Source organism: Artibeus jamaicensis, unplaced genomic scaffold (assembly GCF_021234435.1).
Source record: "Artibeus jamaicensis isolate MK-2021 breed Jamaican fruit bat unplaced genomic scaffold, CSHL_Jam_final scaffold_3222, whole genome shotgun sequence".
Classification (NCBI taxonomy): domain Eukaryota; kingdom Metazoa; phylum Chordata; class Mammalia; order Chiroptera; family Phyllostomidae; genus Artibeus; species Artibeus jamaicensis.
The window spans coordinates 4069974-4084084 of record NW_026522038.1 but is presented as its reverse complement, the minus strand read 5'-3'; the positions used below and the strand labels follow the sequence as shown (position 1 = coordinate 4084084).

At 37.2% G+C, this 14111-nt stretch overlaps 1 protein-coding gene across 1 annotated transcript in view; it reads left to right on the top strand.

The window, feature by feature from the left end:
- The window catches only part of COL25A1 (collagen type XXV alpha 1 chain), a 472627-nt gene that overhangs the window by 439548 nt on the left and 18968 nt on the right, over positions 1 to 14111 (top strand). The window contains exons 22-28 of the mRNA XM_053657029.1: positions 3723 to 3746; positions 4361 to 4405; positions 7825 to 7869; positions 10030 to 10110; positions 10965 to 11027; positions 11665 to 11715; positions 13798 to 13824. Of these exons, the coding sequence (XP_053513004.1) occupies positions 3723 to 3746; positions 4361 to 4405; positions 7825 to 7869; positions 10030 to 10110; positions 10965 to 11027; positions 11665 to 11715; positions 13798 to 13824 (336 nt within the window). The remainder of the gene's footprint in view (positions 1 to 3722; positions 3747 to 4360; positions 4406 to 7824; positions 7870 to 10029; positions 10111 to 10964; positions 11028 to 11664; positions 11716 to 13797; positions 13825 to 14111) is intronic.

Genomic DNA, 14111 nt, shown 5'->3' with positions numbered 1-14111 from the left:
GAGTATATTTAGCTCCTACACACAAATTTTTTTTCTACTTGAAAGGCAAATTGGTTGTTTTAAATATTTGCTATTTTGTTTGGTTTTTTCCTCCTATCCTTGTGATTCACTAACATTAATTTTGGTAGGCATACGTTTCTGTGGCTCCTTTGGTACAACTACCATTTTGAACTAGTAAAGCATTAAATAGCTTTTGCAGAGTCAGTGTTCGGCTCAGCCTGCCTTTCTTTTCATTGGCACGTATGAGGAAAGAGAGAAACAGAACAAGAAGCTGAGGCGTATCTGCTATGTTTTCAAAGTTCTTCCTTATAAAATAGAGGGGCACTTTTTAAACTTAATTTATTAACAGTGCTGTAAATTTTTTAAAGCTGCTTCCAGTGGTGCCATAATTCTTACTGCTGTCTTTAAGATTCTCTTACCTTCCAAGAAATGCTCCAGTATTATTGAATTTTCCATTTTCTGAAACCTTGTGAAAGAGTAATTTTAAAGCATTCTGTGCATGAAGAGGGCTTGGCATGGAGCCATTTCTATCTTAAGAAATTCAGAGACTTTTGGTATCATTAACAGACACTGGTTAGTTAAGAAAAGCAACCGCTGAGCCTAAACCTAAATCTCTGTTTCAATCTCCCCTCCATTGCTAACTAAGTCATTTAGGGGAAATCAGTGTATCTATACTTACTTCATTGATTGTATCTGTAAAATGAAGATCTGAGAGAATAAGTTATATTCTAAAAATCTATAAAATCTAGCATCATGCTTAGGATTATTTTCAGGAGCTCCTGAACCCTTTTTGCTGCTGTGCCTAAGCACACTGCACTTTATTAAAATCCCGACACCTGCATCTCAGCATGAGAGGATTTTGTGCTCAGGTCCTTCCCCTCACCCGGAGTTCTGTACGGCCGTCCACAAGTCACAATTCACCATAATCAACCAGTCCACATTTGTATCTCAACCTGTGGAGATTTATTCTTTTTGGGGACTTGTTAGGGCAACAATATGTTGTGCTTGTAAATAGTTCATAATTTCTTTTTCACTTCAGAGCTATTTATTTGCTTTCCTAATTATGTACAGTAGTGGATTAAGAAAATCCGTAATAAAATGAACTAAACTAAATAATGATTAGATTGAGAGGAAGTTGAGGACATTCATTCTTCTAATTCTCTAACCAGTGATGGATTTTCGCAGTTTTGCCCAATTTCATTTCTCTATTGCATCCTCTAAAAAAAAAATCTGCAAACAAACTAGGATAATTAGACAAATAGGAATATATTGCAGTTATAAAAATATCACATTACAAATATAAAATTTTACTGTTGTCTCTATTCAGTTATTATTTACATGAACATTTGCCATGAGCCATTTATTTTTATTTTTATTTAAGGTAATTACATTTCCACAATTAGCAATAAAAATCTTTCCATTTCCTACTCAAGCTTTTAAAATTCCCCAACACCATTCAAACTCAACCTGTTCTGTAGTGTAAGTCATTGGTGATTTTAAGCTTGCATCTTCATCAGAAATGGAACATAGTAACCTTTAATTCCAATAACCTTTCACCTCACCCAAGTATCTCAGGGAATAAATCACAGAGTAGCCTGACAGCCTCCCACCAGTTTACAGTCGTGGTAGCCTCCCATCTCACGCCATGCCTCACTAGAGAATGGCGTGTCTTTCTTCATCACGGCCAACATTCTGGTTTTCAAATCATTACTGAACTTCAAGAGAGAATCCCTGCTGAGTTTCTGTAGCTTTAATGAGAAGAACCAGAGCCCTGGCAGGGGTGCCTCATTTGGTTGGGTGTCGTCCTGTAGACCGAGAGGTCTCAGATTCAGTTCCCAGCCTGGGTTCCATGTTCTGTCCCCAGTCAGGGTGCATGCAAAGGGCAACCAGTTGAGGTATCTCTCTCACACTGATGTTTCTCTCCCTTCATCCCTCCCTTTCCCTCTTTCTACAATCAATAAAAGGGAAAAAATAAAAATAAATAAATAAATAGCCAGATACCAGAAGTCCAACGTGAGCAGACATCTTTCCGTCGTCTTTGTCATCTGCACACTGGTGCTTCAGGATGGCAGTAAAGACTTGGTTTTGAGAAATTAGCCTAGTTTACTGTCACTTGTTCTTCTGTTAACTGGATGGAACCTGCCCTGTATAATTTTTATCTTACAAATACAGTAATTTAACAAGATCACTCAAACTCAATCTGTCAGACAGTTCAGTAACCATTAATACTATTTTTTACTAAGCACCTCATTATCAAACAGACTATTATCCTTAAATTAAAAAAAAAAAGACAGACTAGTTTTGTGTTTAGGTGAAAAGTGAATTATACATGGCACATGTTGGAAAACCCTTGAGAGTTGAAATTTTAAACTTCCTTCCCTTTCTAAGGTCTTATGATTCTACTTTCTAGTGAAGATTGCAATATGTAATTGGAAGATAATGATAAAGAAATTATTGCTGCTCTATGATTTTCTAACAACTTTTTTTGAATGACTCATCTACCTATAGCAGTGAAGAAATAGCTTTCTTATAACCATAAATTTGACTCTAGCTTTAGGTGGATCCCATAAGCATAAAGTATGTGGTATCTTAATTTACACAGATATGATGGCATAAAAATCTGGGCCTTGTTTTTTTGTTTGTTTTCTTTTTTTATAAACTTGCCCAAGTTTGTGGTAACTTTGCCTTGGTCTTAGAAGTACTGCTTGATTTTCTCCTACTATGATTTCTCTGTAGCTGTAATGACCAGAATTGATTTTATCATAGAGCACAGAATCAAACCATGTATGCACATGCATAAATGTATTGTTTTCTACGAAATAATGACACCATGTCACTGGAAACTTCAGCGTTTGAAGTAGATAGATAATGTTAAGATTATTTTCCACCACAACTATAAAAAACAAACCTGCAACAACAACCTGAATCAGAAATTGAACGGAGTAGTGGAAAACAAGGGGATCACGTTAAAGCAGTGTTCACAAGTTTACACGCAGTTGTATAGCACTTCTCTGTTGCGACTGGGGTCCCTGATGGAGAGTGTTTTCCCCTCTACGACTGCATGAATTGGCCATAGGTCCTAAAGACCATTTAGCACAAGGCTCAAACTAGAAACTATTGGTTCAGAAATGATTCATGAATCAAGTGTTTGGGAGATTTATATTTTCAGAGAACTTATATTTTGTTACAGTACTCTAGCACTTTACATTAAGAAATTAGATAAATCCCATGTCGGCTTCTCTCTTTAGATGTGGCATGCACACACACGCCATGAGGTACAGACTAAAAGAGGAAAACATGCCACTTACACAATTAGCTGGCTTGGTTTTCTCTAATCAAAGTAGTCTAGATGAGAGCTCTCATGAATGATGGGGTTTCTCAGGTCACAGTTACACTGACCAACCTCTAGTGTATAATATTTTATACATAATTTAAAAAATCAGGTGAATTAAAATTTTCACACCTTCTTTTTAGTCCATAGATTTTCTTAAAAAAATAAGTTTAAAGTAATGTTTAAAGTCCAAAAGTAATGTTTAAAAGAATCTTTATAATATATTGTATTCATTGGAAGATAGATAATATGCTCTCAGATTCTTGCCAATTCCTTATGAGATATCAGTCTTGCCAAAACATATTCAAAAATTCAATCATTTCAGAATGTATTACTGTATTTGGCACACAAAATAGGTAACTTTGTCTTTGTCGATTCGCTTTCTCAACAGAGGATCACCACCTTAACCGTCACGGTAACTCCCATTGCATGGTTTCTGTGGTTTGGGGCTTCCTACTTGATATCGATGCATGCTTTTCCTAATGGTACTAATGAGGCAGTTGCCTTCATCTGAGATTTTTGTTTTTCTTATACTAATAACTTTTTCCACTTTTGCCCCAGGGGAATCACTTTGCTTAGTAAAAAAAGGTCCAAAAACTTGTTTTTCTTGTAAGTCTTTGGCCTTATCTCAATTATGTAGCTTTTTTCTTTAGTGTTCAGGAAATCAAAGCCTTTAGAGGGGAGGGGAGAAATGTGTCTGGAAACACAGGTAATATTAATAAACTAACTCAACCCAAGATGCTCCTGTGAGCCATGGCAGCAGTTTTTACGTTGTCTTACAGATCAACCCAAAAGCATCTTCAGTTATTATTGTCACCTAAATGTTTGTTGATGTGTATGCATATATAGGTAGTTTAGGGAGTTTTCAAATTCTATAACCAGTGGTATTTTTCCTCATTTCAATCAATATTGGGGAATATTTGATTGTGATATAAATTAGTAATGTGTGTAGTATACTTATTACTGAAAGCATAAAATTTAAGACATAGATTTGGCTACTTTTTATAATTTTGTCTTTTCTGGATTTAGGGTCCCCCTGGACCACCTGGACCTCAAGGACTACAAGGACCAAAGGTTATTTTTTATTTTACTAGTTTCCATTGACCACATATGGTACAGAGAATTGCTATATTAAGTATTTCTATCTTTGAAAATCAGTCTTACAAAATGCTGAAGAAGGTGAGATCAGCAGTATTGCTCAAGGAGGTAAGAAGAGAAATTGAGGTTTGGGCTAAAGGAAGAGGAATCAGGAAAAAAAGGAAACTTAGGAAGGAAGGAAGAGAAATAGGAATGGCAACTTAAATTTAGGAGGAGGAAATGGAGAAAGACAGAGAATATTAAACAAGGGAACAATAAGTTTTACAGAAATTATAAACACAAACACTAAATGTGGTATCTGAAGGAAGGAAAATATTTAAATAGAGAAGGATTGAAGGAAAATTTATGCAGACACTGAAAATGATCCTTTCTTCCAGTCATTTTGCAATAAAAAGAATAAGGGGACCTTTAGTATGTTGTGTGTACAATGACAATGTTAAAGAATCACTTTCAAGTCATTTTGTATAACACATCCTATCATTATATGTATTCAGACATTCTGTCATTTACATCTTATCTAATGAAGCATACCAACTATAAATAGTAGAAACTTAAAATTACTTGATTATATCTAAAATTTGTTGCTGGTTTAGCTTTCTCCCTCCACACTAAAGCTTTAGTCATGTGACCAGTTCACACATGGCCAGTTACTCTGGCTTTTCACAACTAAGCTATGTGTGTTGAAATACGACTTTCATCATTGGATTTTTACAGGTAATTCAGATGGTTTAGAAATCTGTCTTTTGTTTATGCTTCTTGAGGCAGTTTATTTGCTAAGTCTATTATATACGTACAGACACACACATATCAGCCTTTGCTTGTACTCCTCACTTTTGAGCTACTTAAGAACAGAGAGCCAGCACATAGAAACAGTTATTTTTCTATTATAAAAAGAAACATAAAGTAAAACATTACTTAGGTCGTTGGGCATCTGAAATCATATTTGAACACAGACCTTAACCTCAAACAGATTTCCTGTATAACAGTGTGAGATGAGGTTTGGGACTTTTAATTTTCTGTTTCTCTACCACATTCCGGTCATGCATAATCTCTGTTCCGGTGAACACGTCAGCCTGGATTTTCATTCTTTAATATCTTGGTGAGCTGACTAGATAAGCTAGAAGGAAACCTGCAGGTTATTTTTCCTCTATGTACAGTTGGCCAGGTCTGAGTTTTTTGTTTCATCTCCTCAGTTGCCCAAGTCTCCAGAAAAAAATTGCCCCCAGTGCTAAACATGCACCTCATTCCCCACAAAGCTCCACAACCTCTAGGACTTTTCTTTATAGCCCAAACACCTACAGAAGCCCGAAAGGTACCCATCCCTTCACCCACGGGGACAAAAGGGGCCACCTGACCAAGGGGGCTGTATCCTTGAAATCTATATCCCCTTTGTTTTATACTCTAATTGCTGTTCATTTATTAATTCAATTATCCAACAAGTAATTTTTTAGCCTCTATTCTGTGATAAGCACTAACATCTAGTAATGATACTATGGTATAGTGAGGGGTTTCATCCAGGGGATTACAGCCTGGAGAGGGAGATAGTTAAGTAGAGACACAGTTATTTATAAATAAGTGTAAGTGCACTGATCAAGATGTGAATGAAGAAGGTTGTCACAGCCTTGGGAATCAAGGATGACTTTGAGCTGAAACTGAAAGACAGGGAAATTAGCCAAATGAATGTCTAGACAAGTAGAATGGGGGTGGTGTTTAGTCATACTCTCTTGCCCAGCCATCCTTCCCAATGTGCGGTCTTTCTGCCCCACCCTTCACATCTCACAGAGACCTGATCATTAAGATCTTGGGTCAGTGGATGGGGGCCTTTATGTGTTCCATGAACTCTCCTGGAGGAAGCTGAGGTAAGTGGGGTGAGATGTGCCTGTGACCAAGACTCTACAGTACAGCCTGAGCCAAATGTAAACCCCATTCAAACTCAGGAGTCACAACCTCGGACTGAACGAGGACCTTTCCAATTAGCATTGCTCCTTCCTTCATCAAGTAAGGATTGTGTGAATTCTTACACATCATGTAACTCTTCACAAGCTACATTTGACAGATGAAGGATAAGTGACTAACTCGCGAATTAGGTTTTTCTTTTACAGTCATGGGTCACACTTTGAAGGTAAAAGTTCAGCAAAGCAGTCATTATTGGGCCCTGAGCCCTGACAGGGATGCAGAAGGAATGAAACTAGGGCTTAACTGGTTGCATCCACCCTCAGCTGGCTTCTTTGTGGCAAAATAAACTTAGCTGCCACCACAAGGAGCAGGAAATCTGGTAAAGAAAAGCCCTTTCTCTTCTGTTCCTTTGTCTTTTTTCATTTGTTTGTCATGCCTTCTAAAACACTGGAAAGCTCAAATTTCATGCTGTGGCCAATAGCCGTTAGAGTTTTTACAGGGGAAAAGAGCTCTAGCCATTTCAGTGTTGTGGTTTACAACATCACCGAACAAGTCTTTCTAGAAAAATACAGCCTCAACTCAGCTCCCTTGGAATCTGTCCGTGAGGCAGGCCACTCAACCCTCAACAGAGCTGCTTTTACAAAGTGTCTACAATGTGAAAACAAAGGATACTGATAATGGGGTCCAAATACATGATTCCTTGATCTAAAATAATATCTTGCCTTTCAAAGAATTTGTTTCATATCTTTCCAGCTGAAAGGTGATTGACATTTGTTGTTTGAAAAAAATCTCTAGCACATTGTTTAAATTTGTTTTTAATGGAACATCTTTAGTTAACAAAAAATAAATCTATGTATTTTAAGTTTGTCAAGAGTTTTAATAAATCACAATATAAATAGGAAATTTGGTGCATTCCTAGCATAGTATAAGAAATTGAATTGATCCAAAAGTAATTTTATGTGGATTAAGATATTATTTGATTTATTGTAGCCCTCAGTGAGGCTGATCTGAAAGTAACATTCACAGTCATTGTAAGTTTGTGTCTATGGTTCACACAGTGCCAGCTAAAATATTGTGAATTTAAGGGACTTTGCATTTCATTCTTTCTTAAGATGACTATCATATTTTTGCTTCTTTTTCTCAAGTTGAAAAATAAGAGAAATCATACAGATTTTTTTAAGGAGAAAAAATTAACTGAGGCATGAAAAAATGACTTTTTCATTCAGTTTCCTTTTACCATTTTTTCAGCCTGCATCTCACCTGAGGGAAAAAAAATTTAAACTAGATCTTAGTGACATATAAGTATTGTTATACATAATACTCAAGAAAATGGTCTTGCACTTAGTTTAGATATGTGTTGTGATATAATAGCATATTCCTGGGTCATGATACATTTGCTGAAAGCCAAATTGTACTGTTACCAACTAGTAACATTTTTGTATAGTTTAATATGCTGCCAATGATAAACGCAAGGAAGCCATCAATTTTTATCTTAACAGGGAGAGCCGGGATCTCCAGGAATCCCAGGAGTTGATGGAGAGCAGGTAATTTTAAAGATACATACTGTCATTTAAAGCATTGTTATTGATCACTACTTCTATTGTACATTTGAAGCCAAGAAAGGCATGGGTGTTGATGTATGATAGCCTTTTTTTAACCATCTTTTCTGGAGACTGTATTAACTCTAAAAAGTAATTGGTTTTAAATTAGATAGTTTTCTTCACAGAAACATACAAGCTATATGATGCTTTAGTTTTGTCTTTAAACTTTTTATCAATCTACCAGTGATACTTTTGTGAATTTTTAATAGACTTGTAAACTTATTACCTATTTAGGAGAAATAGCCTACTTTGTGTCAGTGAATATAAATGATTCAAGATGAAAATCAGTGACATAGTTTCCACAAAATTCGCTATATGTATTTTCTTTTCCCAAGTAACGATCACACTTCATTTTCTAGACCATCAGAAAAGACAGAAACAAACAGGGCTGTTGTAGCTTTGCAGGGATGGCAGTTTCTCTAAGGTTTTCCCCCAAAACAGAGGTTGGCAAAGTTTTCCTTTAAAGGACCAGATAGTAAATGTTTTAGGCTTTGCAGGCCACATACAGCTTCCGCTGCATATCCTTTTCTTTTTTTTAACACCCTTTAAAATTTTTTTAAACTTTCAGCCTGTGCAAAAACAAGTGATGGGCTGGATGGATTTGGCCCATAAGCCAAAAAGAACCTGGCCAGGAAATTGTAGAGAGTCTTCAAATTTCAGACTTAAATCACAGGGTTAGTTTCAGGCTATTTGCTATTTTCTCTGCTTTCATAATTTACCAAAGAAATAGCTAAAATCAAGTAGATCATAAGAAATCAAGGGGATTTGGAGACAGTGAAATATACTCATCAGGTGATAGTATTAAAAACATTAAGTGTAAGAGAAGACCTATTATATCAGAGTTATATGTGGAAAGTACATGATGTCATGGTAAATAAATGTGGTAGTTAACAAGAGACGATGGTTCCCCCGTATCAGTGAGAGATCACGATAGAATTGTAAAGCCTGGTTACATGGATTCTTTCACCACTCCTGGTCGTTACAAATAACCTGACGTGCATAACAGCGTGCCTCGTGATCTCTGCATGCACAGTAGCTGGACTTTTCCTCTAGGTTTTCCAAGGTTTTCCTCTGCTGCTCTGTCCAGAGGGTGAGCTATTCTGCTGATATCCTTAGAATCCTAAAACTAACCAAGGTCTGACCAACCATAAGATTTACTTAGTCATTCAGGCACCTACCCATTCACCTAATGGGTGATTCTGAAGTAGGTGCTATAAAATAGGTATAAGTAACAGGACAAGAAACATTTCTGTTTTTAGTACAGAAAGGATGAGCAGGCTGTGTAGCCTCAGAGCCCCTTATTACAACAGCTATGATTACCTCTGCTGAAGAATGGGCCGTCTGGTCATGTTGTACCGAGGAATGCAGTTTTAAGGAATGAAGAAATTACATTTTCCTTCAATGAAAATGCTTAACAAGATAAATTAATTTCAGTATTAATATCACTAATTCAGAGTCACTAGCATTCAGAATATCCACTACTGATTGCCTTGTAATAAAAGGAGGATAAAAACAACATCCTGGATCACCTCACAGAGATGTCATGAAAACAAAATAAGAACACGGTGGAAAAGTGAAGTCTTTCTGAACACTGATCGAGCATCAGTGTGCAGTGACTGATGGGGCCATTGAAAGCGGCTGGTGGCTGGAACTTCTGCCTCCATTTAAAGGGGCCACAGGGCATCTAGTGGGAGATGGGAGAAATTTGTTTGGACCTTTGTTGTTAAAACACTAGCTTCTGGTTCAAATGTGTATTGCACTGTTGAGAATTAAATCTATGAAATTATTTCAGGACTGGTGATACAGAATTAGCTGCCAGGTAAGGACATAGGATCAGGAGAAATGATGTCGATACCTAAGTTCATGTTTTTCATATGTACATGGCCTGAACAATAGAATTTAATCACTTCTATTATGTAGGGAAACCGTGTTGATTGAATGCAGAAGGCTGCTGCTAGAACTACCCCCACCTAAAAATGAACATCAGAATCACCACCCTAGAAGGACCCACCTAATGACAAAACTGATCGGAATTCTGTTTTCTCTAGGAGGTAACTGTCAAGGGTCAGTATGATTCTTACATGCAAACTGTGTCATTTGTAGGGACTCAAGGGCTCCAAGGGAGACATGGGTGACCCGGGTGCACCAGGTGAAAAAGGAGGAATCGGACTTCCTGGACTACCGGTATGTTTGTGCTCATGTCCAGGTAAATGATCAGGAAAGAACTGCATTGTTAGCCATGGTCTCCTCTAATACTTCATATAATGTTATTATTTTTAAGTATTTGAGGTATTGCTGTTTAATTCCTGCAACTGAGGCTCTACAACAAATTTTAAAGCATCTAAATAAGTTAAATATAAAATAAACCTTCATGTTTCCTGAATTATTTTCACTAGAAGATGGTAAAATAAATGAACTTCATCACTTTAATTTAATATACATGAGACAGTGATAACTTCACTTTTAAATAAACTAATTTAAAAGTAAACAAATCAAAAAATATATAAAACAATTAAAAAACAAATTAGTCTGGAAATTGTTCTCTTTATGTGTATGATACAATGGGATGGTGTTTTTATGATTTTCCCCATAATTTTTACAGAGAAATGGTAGGGAAAATTGTAGGAAAATGTAGGAAAAATGCAGAAAACTTTACCACCCTCAATTTTTAAAACAGGGAAGTATATAAATAAATGTCAGTGATAACATAGTTAAAAGACTGACCTTTCTGGCACCACCATAAAAAATATGTAACATTTAATATGATATGTTCAGCAATGTATGAGTTTAACCAATTGAGCCTAAGTTAGTTTACATCGCATTTACTTTCTATTTTATTTCACATATCACCCACAGTCTAAGGGTTTGGGGAGGCTTGCTGTTTGAGGCTAAATTCAGGGGAATAAATCCTTCTTTTACATATCATGTGTACAGTATAAAAATTTCAAAAGGATGATGGATTTTGGAAGGAAATTCAGCTGTTCCTTACACTTTGGAAAGAACTTGACCAGCTCAACTCTCTTAATGATTATTTGTAGGGTGCCAATGGGATGAAAGGAGAGAAAGGAGACTCCGGACTGCCAGGTCCTCAGGGCCCTTCCGTAAGTCCGCGGTGGCCAAACTTCCATGGCTCCTGTGAAACTCCGCAACGGGCCTATTATTCATCTAGTTCACTCTGTGCCAGATGGCTTATCAACAGCAGAAAGACCATGAACGTCTTGGTTTGTCAAACTGTAGAATAAATACCTGTCAGCCTTGTGTACAATAAGAAACAAAATGTTTCAGAGGTCTCAGTTAGAAGCAATTTTTCAGAGGACTGCCTAATCCTGGGGAAGAAAAATCAATGGTTTTCCCACGACACTTGCGGGTAGAGCTCTGTGAATATAGAACATACGTTCTTTTCTTTTTCTCCAGAGCCCTGTTGTTGCCTAGTGAAATATTGGAGAATTCAATAGTGGTTGTGGCATTGTAGCATTTCTTGGTAATCAGTTGCTTCCTTTTCTTTTAATGTACTTTTGATTTATTCTGGCTTTTGTAAAACAACTGTATTTTTTAAAGTTTTTGTTGTTCCCATAAAGGAATTTCTATGCCTAGAGAATCAAACACATCATTTCTTCCCAGTATCCTTCTTGCTCTGTAACTATTAATGGTCTTAGCAGAAACCCAGCAAAAGATTCAAGCCAAACCGCCTTATCTAAATGAAGTAACCAAACCCATGTTTATTGTTTGGACACACAGATCATAGGCCCACCAGGCCCTCCAGGTCCCCACGGCCCACCCGGCCCCATGGTAAGTCTCCCCTCTCTCCAGAATGCAATCTCTTATTTATGAGCATGCTACTAGAGAAAACATGAGTGCATTCCTCAAAACAGCCTGCTTGTATTTCAGACTACTTACTCTCTGCGGAATGGATGGAAAATACGAGGTGCTCTGAGATATACTGACTTTACGGTGTTGTCTTTCCCTCCCCCAAACACGTCTGTTGGGGAGAGATAGAGCAGCTTTTGTGATAGGAAAGTTGGAGACAGACAGATCTGGCAAACTTTACCCCACTCTAACAACGCAAACACTGGAAAATCATTCTAAACACTGCTCTAGGCCATTAGTAGCAAAACAAAATTAATATTGGTAACCATTAATGAATGTTTCTAACCAACTTTGAAGACTAACATCTTTTCATGAAATGTCCAGTGAGAACATTTATGAAATAATATGATAAAAATTGAAGCTCACTTCCACAGATGCCATACGTTGCTGGGTCTTTTCCTTTGTACTTTTGTGATACTTTGACAGACACAGTGTGTAACTGCAGGTGTCCCTCAGCCACCGATGTAGGCAATGACCATGTCCTCGCAGAACTTACATCCAGTGAGGGAGGCAGCCATTAAACCAGTGTAATTCTCCAAATGTCTAATGACCACTGTGTTAAGACTAGAACGTGGGAGGCAGAGAGCTTCCAGTGCTTTTGACTGAGCAGGATGGAAACAAGTCCAGGAGCCTCTGAGGCCCCATGCTTGTCTCTGGTGCCTCAGTAAACTATGTCCTCACTCCTACGGATTAAATGAACAGCGGGTCTCACGTTCCCCTACTGTGTACGTTCTAAGGAAGAGCATCGTTGGAACGCTCCGAGCGCCAGAGCGGAGCCCCAGACCCTGCCATCTGTTTCCGACATCTGTTACTATTATTTCACCCACAAAACAATAACAGTTAACCTTATTTTCTCAACAGCTAAAGAATTTATTAAGAATAAAACAAATGGCATAGTTTTGGGGTTTTTGTACTCCCTCAACTTTAAGTGAGGAGATTAAATTTAAAAACTCTGTATCCTGTTCATATCATAAAGTTAATTCACCTAAAAGAATTTTAAATCATGACTGAAATGAGATAAGAATACTTGATAAATATCAAACATTTCCTGGAAATGTTTATCTGCAACTTATCTAAAGAGAAAATATTATTCCAATATAGACATATGTAACAAGTTTCTAGATATTTGCTAGTTAAAACATTTTCCTACTCTTGTATGATTTCACTGATGAGTATGTAACTACTCTTCTCTCCAATATTTATTTAAATTACTTGAAAAGTTTAAAGCAATTCACAGTAAATTTTCATTGATTTAGGTTGGCTAATCAGTCTCTACATTTAGATTTTCCCTTAAATTCAGGGGGAAAGCTTTGATTCATGCACACATTATGGCTTCCTTCCACTGGTAAACATTTGCTGCAACAACCTTGAAGAACTCACCTTCATAAAAATAAATACACTCTAAATAGTAGTTCTTACCACCACTGCATTAGAGTCCTCCCCTCAGTGTAGAATTGAGTGAGTTGACAGGGTTCCAGGCTTGACTGCCGTCTCTGCGTTTTGTTCTGCCTCCGAGTCCTCAGTGCCTGGGTCTGGAACAGTCAGTAATGGTACAGTTCCCCTCTTCACTGTGTTCACAGTCTGGGGCTTTTCTTTGGCAAATTTCTGTCTTTTAAGTCCTGTCAGTATTCTCTACAAATTCATAAAGTATCTCACATTTTCCACCTAGATTTTTTCATGGGGATTTGAGAAACAGGAGCAGTGTGGATTTAAGTACAATACTTTTTTTTTCTATTTTTTCCTTTCATATAACCCCGTTAGACGCCTTCCGCCCTCTCACAGATATTTATCAGAAAGCATTGCTGTTAATAAATTTTCTATGGCAGAGCAATCCAGAAACTGGAAGGGACTTCCACCAGGTACTAGCATCCAACTGTCCTGCCTCTAACTGTAGCTCAAACAAAAGGATTCTGGTTTCACAGCTCTTTTGTTACTTTGTATAATCACTTCTGCTGGAAAACAGTGAATCAGTTCTTAATTAAAAGCTGTGTTTTTCATTTTCAGGGACCCCACGGACTTCCTGGACCAAAGGTAATCTAACAAATCCCTTGGTTGTTGGATTTCTGTTTCCCTGTTAATCATGGAGCAGCATGACGGAAGCATGTCTGTCCTGTCTTACTTACTTGTCAAGAATGTTGATGATCTTTAAGCCTTTAAGTATCCAGATGTTTAGCTCTCACAACACAGAATGACTTAGAAAAAATTTAAGTGATATCACCTGGAGATGAATTATTCCTCATTTTGCCTTTTTTTCCTTGTCACTGCGTGAATTTCTTAAATCACTAATCATAATATACTCAAAACTCACCATTGAGAAG